Here is a 16,175-nt window from a genome sequence, read left to right on the forward strand (position 1 = left end):
TAATAACAATTTCCCACATGGTTAAAACAATATTTTCCTTATACTGGAACGGTGCACAGTAATCCACATCTTTAGACTTCCTGAGCCTTTTCTGGTTAAGATTATCTCTTTTCATTCATTTTATTGTGAAATGTCAATCAACGGGCATTTTGCACAAGTTGCACAGCTGGCTAAGAGATACAGAAATCTTTCCCATGGGGCAGAGGAAATATTTGTCTGTTGGAGTTTCCCTAATAATTGTTTGCATATGTACAACACGAGGTTATAACAACTACAGAGAAAAATTACAGCCTGGAAAACTAACAGCTGCTCTTCAATCATTTTGGAGACTGGATTAAATCTTGTATAGTAGGTATAAAATCTTTAGGGAAGCATATTTTATAACATAATGGTCAGAACCATAACCATCTATCTGCAGTGACACCTATATAACATACACACTTAAATATATCTATGAGAACACTCACATTCAAGCAGTTCCTTTCCTATACAGTCAAGTTCTAGGGAAGCGACAGAAATCAGAATGCAGTTCTGGTGTCTCCAGACTTCCCTAAATATGCAGGAGAATGAAGTGGTAGAATCCTGAAATGGTAAAATGGCCTATGCCACTTCAAACGATTGGTGAGGAATGTCATTTTGAATGCTCCCCCATATAATAATTCTTTGCACTTAAAAATCAACAATAGCGCACCAGGGAGAAGAGTTCTAGAACAGCCTTTTCCACCTTTTGGGTCCCTAGATGTTGCTTGACTACAGTTCCCATCATTCCTGACCATTGGCCATGCTGGCTGGGGCTGATGGGAGTTGTAATCCAACAACATCTGGGGACCTAAAGGTTGGGAAAGGCTGTTCTAAACCACTTCATTTCCTGTGCGCTGGTTTTCTATTTCCATGGACTAGTTATATTTTATTTGCTCTCCACAATAGGTGAAAAATTTAAAAAGTGACACTCCTCTCCATGATGTGAAGTGGAACATTCCATTTCACACCCTCAAGGCTCTGCCAGAACCTCATGCATATCTCATTGTGATACATGTGTAGATCAGACATAAGTTTATGGCTCCATCACTTGTTCCTAGTCAAGATTCCAGAAGGCTCCAGTGGCTGGCTAATCCATTTCAATTCCTCCACTGTACTTGTAGACTTGGATGCCTTCTGGGGATAAAAGGGGCAGGTAGTAATATATACATTACACACACACAGCTTGCCAACCCTGCCTACTGTTGCCAGTGCACTCCCCACACCAGAGCTTCACCACTCCCCCTCCTTCCTCCTGCACACGGGTGAACAGCGCTCCCCCTTCCTCCCCTCCTATGGGTCCCCAGCCTTCTTGTCTTCCCTCCCTCCCCCCAATGGTCACCCTCCCTCTCCCCCCATGGGTCTCCCTCCCTCTTCCCCCTTAGGTCACCAGCCAGCCAGCCCTCCCTCCTCTCATGGGTCATCAGCCCTCCTCCCTCCCTCCTTCCCTCTATGGGTCACTGCTCACCTGCTGTCCCATGGTCCCCCTCCCTCCTCCATACATCCCACCTCCCTCCTTGCACATAGGTCAACAACACTCCCCCTTCCTCTCCTCCCATGGGTCCCCAGCCCTCTTGCCTTCCCTCCCTGCCTCCCCCCTTGGTCGCCCTCCCTCATGGGTCCCCCACCCTCTTCCCCCACAGGTCACCAGCCAGCCAGCCAGCCAGCCCTCTCTCCTCCCATGGGTTACCAGCCCTCCTCCCTCCCTTCCCCCAAGTGTCACCGCCCACCTGCCCCCTCCTCCCATAGTCCCCCTCCCTCCTCCAGGGTCCTCCCTCCCCCTCCCTCTTCCCCTGGGTCTCCTCCCATGGATACCCCTCCCTCCCGCTGACTGACTGACCAGCTGAGTGACCAAGGGCCAGGCCTGGCCAGGCCCACCCACCGCCGGATGCCTCTCTCACCTCCGCCAATGCCCCACTCATTCAGTCACCTGCTCACTGCAGGAGCCGCCACCATTGGACACCTCAGGCACTGCTGCTGCCGCCACCACTACGAGACACAGGGTGCCTTGTGCTGTGATTGGGTGCGCTGCCACCGCCAGGTGCCTCAGGGGGCTCGTGTGCCATCACTGGGCACCTTGGGTGAGCAGGGGCATCATTGCCACTGCTGCCCCACCTCGCAGCATCACGCTACACGTGAATGCTTCTGTGCAGGCTTGCGCCTGAGCAGAAGCGTGTCTTTAGGAAAATATTATATAGGATTATATATATATATATATATTAAAAAAACAGTTTTGAAAGCAACAAACAGAAATTCATTCAAGCTTGCTCTGGATCCCTATAAGGATTCCATTAATCACCTAAAAATATATATGAACGTAATTGTGATTAATAAAACAGAGGCATATATATATGCCTCTATCCTCTATGGATCCAGAGACAGTAACACTGTCCATTATTTGTTACTTGCTTAAAACTTCAAGCACTGATGTCTATTATTTCTGATAGTTCTGACAGACCCACAGCATTCAGTACTCTAGAGGATCCAATCCACATAATTTACATCTGAGCTTCCATTTACATTACTGCACTCTTCCACTGACTTGGGAATTATTATAACTTTTAAGGAATGTTAAAACTCTTCACATAGTAGACGCTGAAAAGCACTTCTCGGTTACGGCACGCCATGTGGTAGACGTTACCCTTAAAAGCCTATTGCCCTGTGCTGTAGTCCAAGCACATGCAATGCCTCCCTGCCAGCAAGAAATGTCTTCCAGCATGTGCAGGGCAGGCAAGAACATGTGTAGTCATGTGTCTGGGACAAATGTATACTATGCAGTGAATGCATAATCCAAATCAAGATTCCATATTATAGACAGGTGTGATTTCCCCCTTCAAAAATATTTTCTCTGTTTAAAAGCTGTTAATTGGGTTTTATTTATTCCACAGGAACTATGGAGATTCAAGATTATAAGGCAAGAGGATGGTCCAAGGAAGCTGCAATAGGAAGGAGCTTGAAAGGAGAAGGCAATTGCCTGGGAGGAAGGATGGGATTTAAATCAAATAATAAATAAATAAATAAATAAATAAATAAATGCCACAGCCTAGACTTGGGCTGCCAGTACAGCAGCTCTGGTGCATATATGCTCACTTGCAAGTAGAGATGTTGAAGAATTCTGATGAAAGCAATGGAAGCAAACAGAAATTGCTGACATTCACTTATTCATCCCATCCCTGGAAAGGAAATCAATCCAGCAAATACAATCGATATTTGCTGCTACTGCAGCGTTGAGTCCGCAAACGATATGTAATTGATTACGCCCCCCCATCTGTATCGTGTTTCCTTTGCATTGAAATGAATGGGGTAGAATAACATAATGACAATGTAACTTACATAATTTACATAATTAATAATGTAACTTACATAATTTATGTAATTTTGCCACAGCATATAGCAAGGCAAATTATACAGCCGCGAGAGTGGCTGTATACTATAGCCAGCATGGAATTTTTGCATTCTGCAATGTTAAATCAAAAATACCCCCCATGCCATTCTGATGCTTCCCATAAGCTCATTTCAAAACAAAACCTTAAAAAATTTATAGTCCTGAACTTAGAAACGCTTGCTTAACAACCCTCTAAAGTTTCAGGGCGATACACGAAACAGTCAGAGAGAATCGAGAGTTCAAAGGGTAAAAAGAGAGAGAAAAAACCAGACCCCTTCTGGACTTTTTTCTGTCAGTTCTCATAATCTGTTGAAATAAATTAAAAATCAGCCATGTTCACAGAGTATCTGTAATCCTATTACTGACCTTGCCCCATACTCTGAACTTCATCTTCTGCAGTTTAAAAAAATGCCTGACTGATTTTTAATTAATTTAAGAAATTTAGAATTGAACTCAATGATAAGGTCGGGCATGCTCAGTAAGAACCAACTATCAGTGTTCTAAAAGCCAGATTCACAGTTGATGGGCTTGCCTAATCAGGGGACCACACCCACACCAGCCTTGAATTCACTTTAGACAGTCGTGGCTTTCCCCAAAGAATCCTGGGAAGTGTAGTTTGTGAAGGGTACTGAGAGGAGACTCCTATTCCACTGACAGAGCTGCAGTGGCCACAAGAGTCAGCTGCTCTGATTGAAGCTCTGTGGGGGGAACAGGGCCTCTCCTAGCAACTCTCAGCACCCTTCACTAACTACACTTCTCAGGATTCTTCCCAGGGAATGACTATCTAAAGGGAAATAAAGGTCTGGTGTGGTTGTGACCATGGACAGCTTTGGTTTAAATTTGGGTGGGAGGCTACATGTGCCTGCTGTAGAATAAAAAGGTGTGGGAAACCCTGGAAAAGAATGATACTGTTCACAGTGCTTTCCTTTTGGAAAGGAAAGTGTATTCCTATCTGTCCAGTTCCCACCCATCCAATCTCTTCCCCTCCCCCTCCTTCCCTCCCCCTCTTCCCTCCCCCTCTTCCCTCCCTGCCCCTCCCCCAGGTCAGTTTCACCTATCCTAAGCATCATTGTACAGGAGTAAATCCCACTTAACTCGAAAAGAATGCAAATGATCAAACCTGCCCTCCCCTACTCCTCTCCTCCCATCCCATTCCTCTTGCCCCTTCCCTCCCCTCCTTCCCCTCCCCTCTGCCCTCCCCCTCCTCCTCCCCCATGGTCAGTTTTACCTATCCCAGTACTACGACCTGGGAGACCAGGGTTCAAATCCTCACACAGCCAGGAAGCTCACTGGGTGACCTTAGGCCACTCAGTGTCTCTCAGCCTCAGAGGAAGGCAATGGTAAACCACCTCTGAATACCGCTTACCATGAAAACCCTATTCATAGGGTCACCATAAGTTGGGATCGACTTGAAGGCAGTCCATTTCATTTTCAAGCATGATTGTACAGGAGTAAATCCCACTGAGCTCAATAAGCATGCAAATGATCAAACTTGTCCTCCCCTCCTCCTCTCTCCCATCACCTCTTTTTTGTCCCTTACCTCCCCCTTCCTTCATCCCTCCCCCTCCCCTTCTTCCCCCTTCCTCTTTCCCTCTACTCTCCCCATCCCCTCTTCCTTCCCCATGGTCAGGTTTACCTATCCTAGCCATGATTGCATGGGAGTAAATCCCACTAAACTCAACAAGCATGCAAATGATCAGACCTGCCTTTTCCCTCCTTCCCCTCTCCTCTCCCTTCCTCCTCCCCTTCTCTCTTCTTTCTTCCTCCTCCCCTGGACCACTCCAGCCCTCCCTCCCTCCCTCCTCCTCTCCCTGGGGCAGTTTTACATATGCTAAGCATGACTGCATGGGAGTAAATCCTATTGAACTGAATAAGCATGCAAATGATCAGATCTGCCTTTCCGTTCCTTCCCTTCTCCTCTCCCTTCATCCTCCCTTCTTCCTCTCCTCCCCTCTTCCTTATTCCTCCTCCCCTGCCCACTTCATGCCTCCCTCCCCAAGGTCAGTTTTACCTATCCTAAGCATGATTGCATGGGAGTAAATCCCACTGAACTCAATAAGCATGCAAATGATCAATCCATTCTCAGCAAATTTGCACAGGATCCCATTTCTTACCTCCCAGATTAAAAAGCAGAGGCACATGTTACCAAATTCTTCCAAGCTACGCAGGAAGTGGATTGGACTGTGAAAGACCAACCCAAATTCTGTTTGCATTTTGACAAATTTGTAGGGCAGTACAATATCTGAGAGGAGGTCAGGTCTCCTGCTTCCCTGGTGCATTCACTATAGCTGCTCAATTTCCCTGCTTTTTAAAGTTTGATAGAAATATCTGTTGGCTATAGGTACATTCTTAAACCGCAAGGTTTTTTGCCTATTAGTGAATAATATAGTATTTGGCAGAAGACCAACTGCAGCAGAATGGAAACAGTGCTGCATGTGCTGAATACAGGGTGGGACAGAAAACAATGCCTTCTTACATCCCTATCTACCATCCATACTCATTTAATTCAGCAGAGGTACTATGTGAACACACAAAGATATGCCTCCTCAAGATATGCACATGAAGGAATTCAGTGTGTCCCTTCCTTCCTGTGAGTGCAGGGCTCTGGATCAGAATGACTGGCGTGAACAATTTTCTGCTGTTATTACCAACTTACCAAGTCACCAAAGTCCCTGAGTCAGGAAGATGACAAGTTTTATTTTCTGGATTGACAATCACTGGGGTGAGCAAGAGCTGAGCACTGACTGTCACAACCGGTCTTGCTCTGCAGGGAAGAAAAGCAAAAGCTGAACACATAGAAAAAAAATAGGCTACAAAAAAGAAGAGGAAGAATATATAGTTACTGTGGATGTTAATAACATGTGGGAATACAGAAAGCATGAGTCACACTTCCTGTATTAGTGCATATAAAAAATCAAACTCCTGGTGGGAAATGCACACACAAGACCCACATTAGGAGCACATGCATCTTTCTACAGGGACAATGTACAAGCCCATGCTTTGGAGGTTAATGACACACTCATGTTTCCTGTGCTTTTACATCTGATTAAGATCTATTCTAACTCTGTTAATAGTGATTAGCTAAATACATCTACACATACAGAGGGACACTTATGTGGACTGGGATAATATTAGAGCAATGTATACATCACTTTCCAGCAAGGCTCCAAGCCAAAAGGTTAAAGGGTTGTTTTGTACAATTTTAACATGATACAATATAAAACAATTTGAAATCCAATCAAATAAGCAGCTCAGATATTGAAAGTATACTAAAAATTGCTTACACACAAAACAAGTGCACAGAAATTGTCAAACAACTTTCCCAAACCGGGTGGTTTTACATTATCTTTTGAAAAACTGGATGATCAGGATGAGGGAAGCTTCTTCTTCGGGAACCATATTGCACAAGGAAGAAATTACCATTGTTAAGACCCAATCTGAACCTTTTACTGATTTCACTTTTAACAGAGACTGTTTCCATTCAATGGAAATTGAATTTCCATTCAATGACAGCTTTATCTGCTTTCTGGAAAATTAAGATTTTGTGAGAACTGCTGTAAATGTTAGTCAAGCTCCGAGTAAACCCAATGAAATCAACAAGCTTAAGTGCAATATTTCAGTGGGTCTACTCTAAGTATAACTTGGTTGAATATGGTTATCTTAAAGCTGAGCATCTGAGTTGACCATTTATATTTCATTTATATTTGAAAGAAGCTACTAACAGCATGTCTCATAGTCATCTGGGCAGTGGGTTAAGCCCAGGCTTCTAGTGTGAAATTCAGAAGAGTCATGGTTTGTGAAGACAACATCCTAAAGCCACTTCCTGCTTGATGAGATAGTTGGCATGGCTGGGAAAAAGTAGGAAAGTCCTCAAATGTTTTGGCCCATGAAGACAATATTATAACCTTGCCTTGGTGCTCCATGCTGGCATTCAGATTCCCGTCTTACAATTCAGTCTCAAACTCTCTCCTCTTGCTCTGCTGCACTCTGTCTTACCCTCTTGCTCTCCTCCAATTCTCTCCCCGCTAGCTAATGGTGTGGTAAACGAACATCTTACTCATCAGCTATTATGGAAGGCAAGAGTAACAGCTCTGGTGGTGGATGAATATGATTGACCCAACCCTACCAAAACTGAAAGTCATAGTTATCAGGGGAGGGATCTGGGATGGGAAATTAAAGGCATGTTGCTGGGTGGCTGCAGTGTTCCAATGGGTGTGAGGAGAATGTCACAATGTTCCAAAGTGCAGCAAAAATTATTGGCTACAGGCTTGTACTTTAGCTCTTATGCACACATTCTAAAATCTAGGTCGAGAACTGCAGGGAACAGGGAACAGCTTGTTGTGCCTTCTGTACTGAGCTGATGCATATACTTGTGCACGCACAGGCTTCCTGTATTTAATCAAAGATCCTGAATGTGTGTATAAGAACCTATGCATGTAGGTTGAGTATACAGCAGCCTTGTAAATGAATCCAGAAAAGTTACTAGCCTCCAAACAAAATTTCCTAACTTCCTGGGTGTTGGCAGAGGAGGGATGTATTACTGTGCTGGGTGCAAAGGAGGGGGCTTCCCTCCTCTAGCAGTCTGCTTGGCTTTTATGTGGGCACAAAAGGAGCCTCCTCTGCCAGCCTGCTCACTCACCTGCATGAAATTCCTGGTCAACTATAGCTACCAGACTAGTGCTTAAATACAAGACTGGTATACAGAGTCTGATCCAGAAATAGCCAGCAAGATACCCTCAAGATGTTGCTAAACTACAACTTCCAACAGCCTCAGACAGACTTGCCAATGGTCAGGGAGCGGTAATACAACAATATCTGAAGGATTACCCCATTGGCTACCCCTGGTCCGGTCAATGCATAGAGGTCAGGAGTGGGGCCTACTACTGCAATCCCACTCCCCTACAACACATTGATCAGACCAACTTTGAGAATGTCCATAGGGGACAGCTGCTGTCTCTCAACAACCCAATGTTGTTTGATAAAAGAGAGATATTCTGTTATAGTTTTGCCACATTTTGCATTTCTGTTTCATTTGATTTGGGAAGGAGAAAGGAAACTTTCTTCAAACTGTTCTATGATACAAAGTAGCTAACAGATCCTAAGCCAAATGGTCTACAAGCCAAAAAAAGAAGTCATAATAGAAAAAACAGCTGGAAACAGCCATAGCTACATAAATTTTACTTAGATTCTCTCCAAGTAACTGCTACTAATTAACTGCATACCTTTAATGCAACTCCCTAGAACAAAACTGTATGAAGAAAGGTGAGAAGTGAGCATAGCTTCCCTTCCAAATCCACAGACCGTTAGAGATGCATAGATAAAATGCTCCCTTAGATGAGTAGGTAAGAAATTAGCTGTGTAAAATCAATGAAAATTCTTTAATAAAATGCTAACAATACAAGCATGACTTCTGTTATTAGATTTTTTCAAACAAACTGTATTCAAACTGTAATGGCAATTTTTCTTGCTCGGTTCTATATAGTTTTACTGTAATATTTGAAATGCTTTTTCAAAATGCATTTTTATTTTTGGTTGGGCTAAATGCTTGAATCCAGTTTTTTGTTTTTTTAAAAAAATGATCCTGGGAGAGAACCTGTTAGAGAAGAACACAGATAAAGTAGTACATACCTGTAAACAACTACTTTTCCGGCTCCAAATGCACCTACAATTAAATCTGGAAAATTAAAAAAAAGAGAGCTCAAAACACTGGAAAAAATGACAAAATATTGTTATCAGCCTAAAATTATTTCTACTGAAAATTAATAAATTAACACAGGTTCAAGGTGAAAGCCCTGAAAATTCACAGAAACAACCATTTTTTACAATTCATGTTAAATTCCGTCACCCTCCTTTTTCCACACTCCTGCCTACCAACTACACACACAAGTGCTCTGAGGTGCTCTTCCAAACAGATCTCTGTCATTCAGTTTTCATCAGGATGCAAAATAATCATCCCTGAGGAGGTTGAGGGTATTCTTTAGCCCTCTTTGCCACTCTGTTCCCCTTTTGACCAACAGGAGACAGACCATTCCTTGCTCAGGGTCTGTACAATGTCTTTCCTCTAGAACAGGGGTGGGGTCTCCATTGAGCCCATGAGACTGCTTTCCCCAGATCATGCCCACGTCCCTGTCACCTGACATTATATGTGTCACAGCCCTGTAGCCAGGGTGGAGCAAATGAGTGCACTGCCTGAGCTGTGCTTCGCACTTCCCTAATTTTTTGGGGGGAATTATCTTTTTAATTCATGACATGACAGACAATGACAAGCCTCCATTTAAAGAATGGCAGGTTGATTTAAGAACAGGAGCAATTTAACAATAGGACCCTCTGAAAAATTTGGTGAATAAGGCAGGGTGAGTGCACAACAAAAGCCTCATCTGGAAGAGCCCCCAAAAGTCTTCTCACTCAAGACTTTCCTGGTGCATTTTTCATGATCACAGTCACCCTATAATTACTTTAGTGATTCTGAGAAAAAACCAAATCACCAGCCTGTATAGTAAGTAACATGATCCTTGAAGAGTTAAATATTAGAAGTTTGTATGGGCTAGAGTTAGATTCCACCCCTTAGATTTCCTTTTGCTCTGCTTTGCAGTTTCAGCTTCAGTTGTGTTCTCTCCCCAACCAGCAATAAACATGTTTCTTTGTTTGCAGTAAGAGGTTGTTTATTCTGCAGGTATTATCGTAAGTATAGCAGGACTAGGTGTTTATTGCTAAAGGGTGAAATAAAGAGGTAACAAAGTAATCTGAAGAAACATCTGCCCTAAATTATCCTTTACTCTTTGACAGCACCCACTAAGTTTTATGGGTCCTTTTCAAATGAAACCTGAAGAAAATTTCATGAACGGGACAATTAAATTATACTATTTCATTTACTAGGGATTTTACTTTTACTTTTCAAAAAAAGGAGAACAAATCTCTGTGGCTTTGATCTCAGGAAATAATTGCCTATAAATCACTACTAGGACATAGCTGACACTCCACAATGTTTTTGTAGATGATATTCCAGCTCTGAATTCCATGCATGCATTTCCACCTCCTAAAGGGAGTCATCATCTGCTCTCCATATAGATAATGAATAATACCCATTGGTGCCCAGGGGCTATGACAGAGTACTTAGGAAATAATGAAATAAACATGGACAACTTAAAAAAAAAAGTCCATCAAATAAGGTCCCAAGACCCCTCGACTACTGACAAGGGACACTTTCAGTCATCCTCTGTGACCCCCATTTGTTGACACAGGGTTACAACATGCAATAGTGCTAAAGAGACATAGTGCACTCTGCTGAATGATGTATTCATGTACATTGGCCAGGATTGCTTACGGAGGTGATTTGATACAGTTGCTGTTTGCTAACCTGTGCTGATGTTATTACAAGAGTTCCATATGAATGTGGTGATCACCAGCCTTTCAGGAACTACTAGAAGTAATGAATTCCAGAAGGGTAGCCATGCTAATCTGTTGCAACAAAAGCAACAAACAGACTTGTGGCATTTTAATGACTAATACATTTATTGTGGTCTACACTTCTGTGGATTACAGTCCCCTTTATCAAATGCATGGTCTAGACAAGGGATGTCAGAGAATTCCAATGAAAATGGAAATGGGAGTGGAAACTGATGATGTTCACTTATTCGTTCCATGTATGGAACGGAAATCAATCCAGTAAATACAATCAATATTCACTGTTGTGGCTTTCAGTCTACATACATAATTATGTCCCCCTCCCCCATTTTTATTGTGCTTCCTTGACACTGAAATCAATGGAGTGGAATAATATAATAGCAATGTTATTTATATAGTTAATTACATAGATTATGTAAATTGTGTAATTTCGTCACAATGGATAGTGAGACCAGTAAGGTAGTTTTTGGAGGAAGCAGAATGGAAACGGTACTGCAGGTGGCAAATACAGGGCGGAACAGAAAAAAATGCCTTCTTGCATCCTTACACTAGACACTGATTTTTCATGTCCACTGCCTCTGTGGGGTTGGACAACAGCAGCCTTGCCTTGTTCACTATACTCTCCCCAAGACGAAAGCATATAGGAATTCAGAGGAAGAAGGCATTTGCAATGAACTGGATGGTGACAAGCCACTTTGCAAACACAGTCATAGTGTAGATTTTCATCAAAGCACTTCCTTATTTTTCCATTCTTTCTTTTCCTACTTACTCTTGTGTTGAATAAGTCTCCTGAATGGATTCCATGATAAGATATATATTAGTTTGGTTGAAAGCTTGGTAGGTGGAGAACTGTTGGCACCTACAATAGCTTACAACTCTCTGCATACTTTAAATCCTGCAAAAAGTCCCTGCCACTAAGAAGGGTTTCTTCCTGCTGTAGACTTTGATGTGCTTAACAGATGAAACCAGCCTATACACACCAATCTAGGATTAAACCGAAGTTCGACAGTGGGTAGGCTGAGACGTGTGTGTGTGTGTGTGTGTGTGTGTGAGAGAGAGAGAGAGAGAGAGAGAGAGAGAGAAAGAGAGAGAGAGAGAAAGAGAGAGAGAGAGAGAGAGAGAGAGAGAGAGAGAGGGTGGTGGTGGAATGGGATGGGGAGGCCATAGCTCACCTGAGAAGGGGCACAGCTTTGGCTGTGTGCACACCATACATTTAAAGCACATTTCTCCCTCGCTAAAGAAATTCTGGGAACTGTAGTTTGTCAAGGATGCTGGGAAGTATAGATCTATGAGATGTAAACTACAGTTCCCAGGATTGTTGGGTGGGGGAATGTGTTCCAAAACTGCTTTAAATGCATGGTGCATACGCAGCCTCAGTGGTAGAACATCTGCATAGGATGCAGAAGGTTCCAGATTCAATCCCAGACATTTGCAGCTAGCACTGGAACTGATCCTTGTCTGAAATCCAGCCAGTGTAGACAACACTAAGCTAGATGGAATGTTGGTCTGACTCAGTATAAGGCAGCTTCCTATATTATTATGAGAGAGAGAGAGAGAATGAGAAAGCAGGGATGCCTTTGACGAGGGATCTTCAGTGAGATTCCATAGCCTGGAAGAAATGGGGCACCAAAACACAGAATTCTCCCCCACTTCCTCTGCTCTTTTGGATGCTCTTTATTATCTGAGAATGATGGGGGTGGAGGGGCTGGCCCTTTCTTTTCCTAATATCAGGGGCCCAGGCAAGTGTCCAACCATGCCATCCTCTGGACTTGGCCTGCTTAAATGAACAGCAGAGGTGGTGATGACTAAAGTCCCCACCCCACTCCCCAATATTATTTATTGGCTAAGTGGCTCTTCACTGTGAGTACCCCACAGTGCAGTTATATTTAGCAAGCTGGCTTTATCTGGTGAACGTTCCCACCCAGACTAAATGAGATGATAGCCCACATATACATCAATAGCATGGTATTACTCAGCCCGATCTGTCATTAAATGGTATAAGAAGTGTTTAGGAGAGAGCAAGATAAACATCCCAGTAAATAAATATAAGGAATTCTGACTAGAAGTATTTGTGTGTGTTTCTCCGAAGAGTGAAAATGGTATATGCTATCTGAGCCAACAAAGCTAATGTGTCAGGTTTTTAAAAATTAAAAACAGGGATGAGTTGCTGCTTAAATTCACATCAGCAATGTAAAAGGTACAGATGCTACTCATCTGTGTGTAAGGATACTGGAGCACCAGTAGCCTATGAGCATTCAGTGAGATGGCAGGATCATAGAAATGTACGGACATAGGAATCTGCCTTATACCAAGCCAATAGAGTCGACAGAGACTAGCAGCAGCACTCCAGGGTCTCTCCCAATCCTACCTGGAGATGCCGGGGATTGAACTTGGGACTTCTGTATGAAAAACAGATGCACTTCCACTGAGCTATGCATTTACCTTCACTGAGATACAGCTCTGGGTCAGGGGGGTGGCGCAGTTACACAGATCTCTCATTTCTGATAAATGGCTGCATACACTGCAGAGTCCTTGAAATGATGCACACTCAGCCAAAGCTTGAAGGGCGGGAGGAGTTAGAGGGCTCAGTTAGGTGCAATAGAAATCCCCTCCCACATTGTACAGGGGGATCATGCCCTGTTTAATAATGTCTTTGAAGACAGTGCCCAGCACAGTGCCCCATCATATCCCCCCGATTCCCCACAAACATCCATCTTCCTCTCATGTGTGTAAGTTGGAGGGGGGCTGTGCATGCCCCAATGTGTGCTTAGGGCATGGACTTAACTATGCCTAAAGTATCTATTCTAGACACTGGGCATGAAAATACTTAGAAGGAAAAAGATATCAAAAGTAGTCGGACTAAATTCAGAAATTATCTCGACATTTTTTAACACATCACAACAGCCAAAATGGACACCATGCAGATTAATCATTTAGGTGTTTACATTCTCTGTGTGAGACTTATTATTTTAGTAGTTCACTGAAAATCTGTTAGAGAGCACAGTTAGGTTTTTGTTTTTTAAAGGCTCATTTTGAAGGTTAAATGCCTCTCCAAACTTTTTTTAATGTTCAGAATTTAAGAGGAAATCTCCAACATTGAATATATATTCTAATCCAGCCTTTGCCAACCTGGTGCCCTCCAGATGTTTTAGACTACAAGTCCATGAGATGCAGCTAGCTATTTCTAATCAGAATACTTGACCTTGGACTTTGCCTCAAGATAATTTTCAAGGTGGACTTTAATGTGAAATATTTAAGCAAAGGAAAACACATATCATGCTGAGTCTAGCTATAACTGCTAATTCTGACAAATATATCCACTTCCATTCTTCAGATTCAAATACAACTTGGAAGATTATGTTTCAAAATAGTTTAAAGCTGCTGTCCTCAAACCTTCTATCTTCATTTTCATTGGCATAAACAGGTTTATTCTGAATCGACATATTTTTAAAATGGACATATTGACAGATTCCTCTCCCCCACCAGCACAGCTATTATTATAAAACTGTACAGCTGGAAAGGACTTGGGCAGAGCAATCCAAATAACAGGGAGCTCACAGAAGGGGAGCCAGCGGAGGGGGAGCTGGTGGAAAGCCGTGTGGGATCTTTCTCCCACTCGGGAGCCGCCAGCCTGTCTAAATGCCAGCTCCATTAGGAGCCGTGCACACAAGCTGGCTGGGAAGCACCGGCTCCCATGAACAGGTCTCCCAGGGAGTAAGCGCTCCCTGTAGGCCTCCATGGTAATGTTTTAACTTGCACTGGCATTTTAGCCAGCTGAGGAGAGGGCTCTGAACTCAAGGAGGATCTCATGCAAGTCCCCCCCCCCGCACCCCTACCCCTGGAACGCCACAGCAGTGGGCTGCTACCAGCAGAGGCCAGCAGCACCAGGAGTCTGCCAGAGCAGCCGGGAATCCATGGCATCCAATTCCCCCCAGCCCGGTGGAAAGGTAAGTTGGATTGTGCCCTAAGGTGATTTGGCACAATTCTAAAATTTGGATTGTTGCCTGTTCATTCATTTACTTACTTAAAAGACTTCTATGCAATCCTTTAGCAAATTTCCAAAACAGTTTACAAAAACAAAATAATGCACAAATAATACATAACATCATTTAAAAAAATCCAGCCCACTCGAAGATTATGATACGTTAAAATGTCTGTGGGAAGAAAAACAAAAAGGTAACAATGTCAGAATGAGCAGGGCCTCTCTGGAGAGGGGATTCCACAAATAGGGCACCACCACTAAGAAGCCTCTTTCTCTGCTCACCAGCTGCCTTAGCATTTTGGCTAAGGGCGCAATCCAACTGACCTTGCCACCAGGCTGGGGTGAGTTGGATGTTGCGGATCCCTGGCAGCACCGGCAGGTCCCCCGCTGTGCTGGGCTGTGCCAGGCTCCGCCAGCAGCAGCCCTCCACTGTAGCAGAGTCACGGCGCTGTCAGGGACAAAGGGCTGGCAGAAGCTGGCGGAAGCCTTGAAAAACGGGGCATTCTGGGGGCATGGCAGGGGAGGAGCTGTGAGGGGGAGACTTATGTGAGATCCTCCTCATGTTCAGACCCCTCCGTCAGTTCTCGATCCTCCTGCAAACTCTGCTGGCCAAAAGGCCAGCACAATAAAATTATTTTCATAAATGTCCATTATGGCCTATGGAGAGTGCTTGCTCCCCGAGAAGCCTGTTCTTTGGAGCTGGTGCTTCCCAGCCAGCTTGTGCATGTGGTTCCTGATGGAGCCCGCGTTCAGCTGGGGCAGCAGTTCCTGAGCGGGAGGAGGATCCTGCGGAGCTTTCTGCTGGCTCCTCCTCCGCCAGCCCCCTTTCCGTTGGCTCCCCAGCATTCGGATTGCTCTGTAAGAAATCTCAGGCAACTAAAATTCTTTAAAAGGATTAAATATGCATAAAAATAAATATTCTAATAAATAAAAAAGAGAAAATTACTTGTCTTTAGGGGAAGACACGCCACAGCATTCACTTGTGCTTGAGAGAGAAGAGGGAGCTCCCTCTTTGAAGATAATGTCAGTCCCCCACAGCTTTTGCCAGTTTTTGTATTAAAATAATTAACATTTTTTTAAAATACTGCCCAGTGACCTGGGGGGGGGCGGGACATGAACAAAAGTGTTTAATTGAATTCTCTAACTGGCTAATTGGCTAAACCCTGCAATCCTACTTAAAACGAAACCTCCTTCAATTAAAAATTAAGAAAGGCTTAAAGTGATATGGATTGTTGGCCTGTTATGGATGTATCAATACAGATAAAATGAAAAAAAGATTGTATTAAAAAAGTTACAATACAAAAAGCAAACAACAATATACTTCTGGTTAATGATTGTAACATCTTATTTTTGCAACTAATAGAGCAGAGGTAGTGTATCAAGGAG

At 43.5% G+C, this 16,175-nt stretch overlaps 1 protein-coding gene across 3 annotated transcripts in view; it reads right to left on the minus strand.

Moving 5' to 3' along the window:
- The window catches only part of ITGA8 (integrin subunit alpha 8), a 216,116-nt gene that overhangs the window by 125,001 nt on the left and 74,940 nt on the right, over positions 1 to 16,175 (minus strand). For all 3 annotated transcript variants that reach the window (XR_009758065.1, XM_061586063.1, XM_061586064.1), the window contains exons 14-15: positions 9,032 to 9,077; positions 6,060 to 6,167 (exon numbers count right to left, since the gene is read on the minus strand). Coding sequence is in view for 2 of the 3 variants with exons in the window: in XM_061586063.1 (XP_061442047.1) it covers positions 6,060 to 6,167; positions 9,032 to 9,077 (154 nt within the window). In the remaining variant the exon portion in view is untranslated. The remainder of the gene's footprint in view (positions 1 to 6,059; positions 6,168 to 9,031; positions 9,078 to 16,175) is intronic.

This window comes from Rhineura floridana, chromosome 10, assembly GCF_030035675.1.
Source record: "Rhineura floridana isolate rRhiFlo1 chromosome 10, rRhiFlo1.hap2, whole genome shotgun sequence".
Taxonomy (NCBI): domain Eukaryota; kingdom Metazoa; phylum Chordata; class Lepidosauria; order Squamata; family Rhineuridae; genus Rhineura; species Rhineura floridana.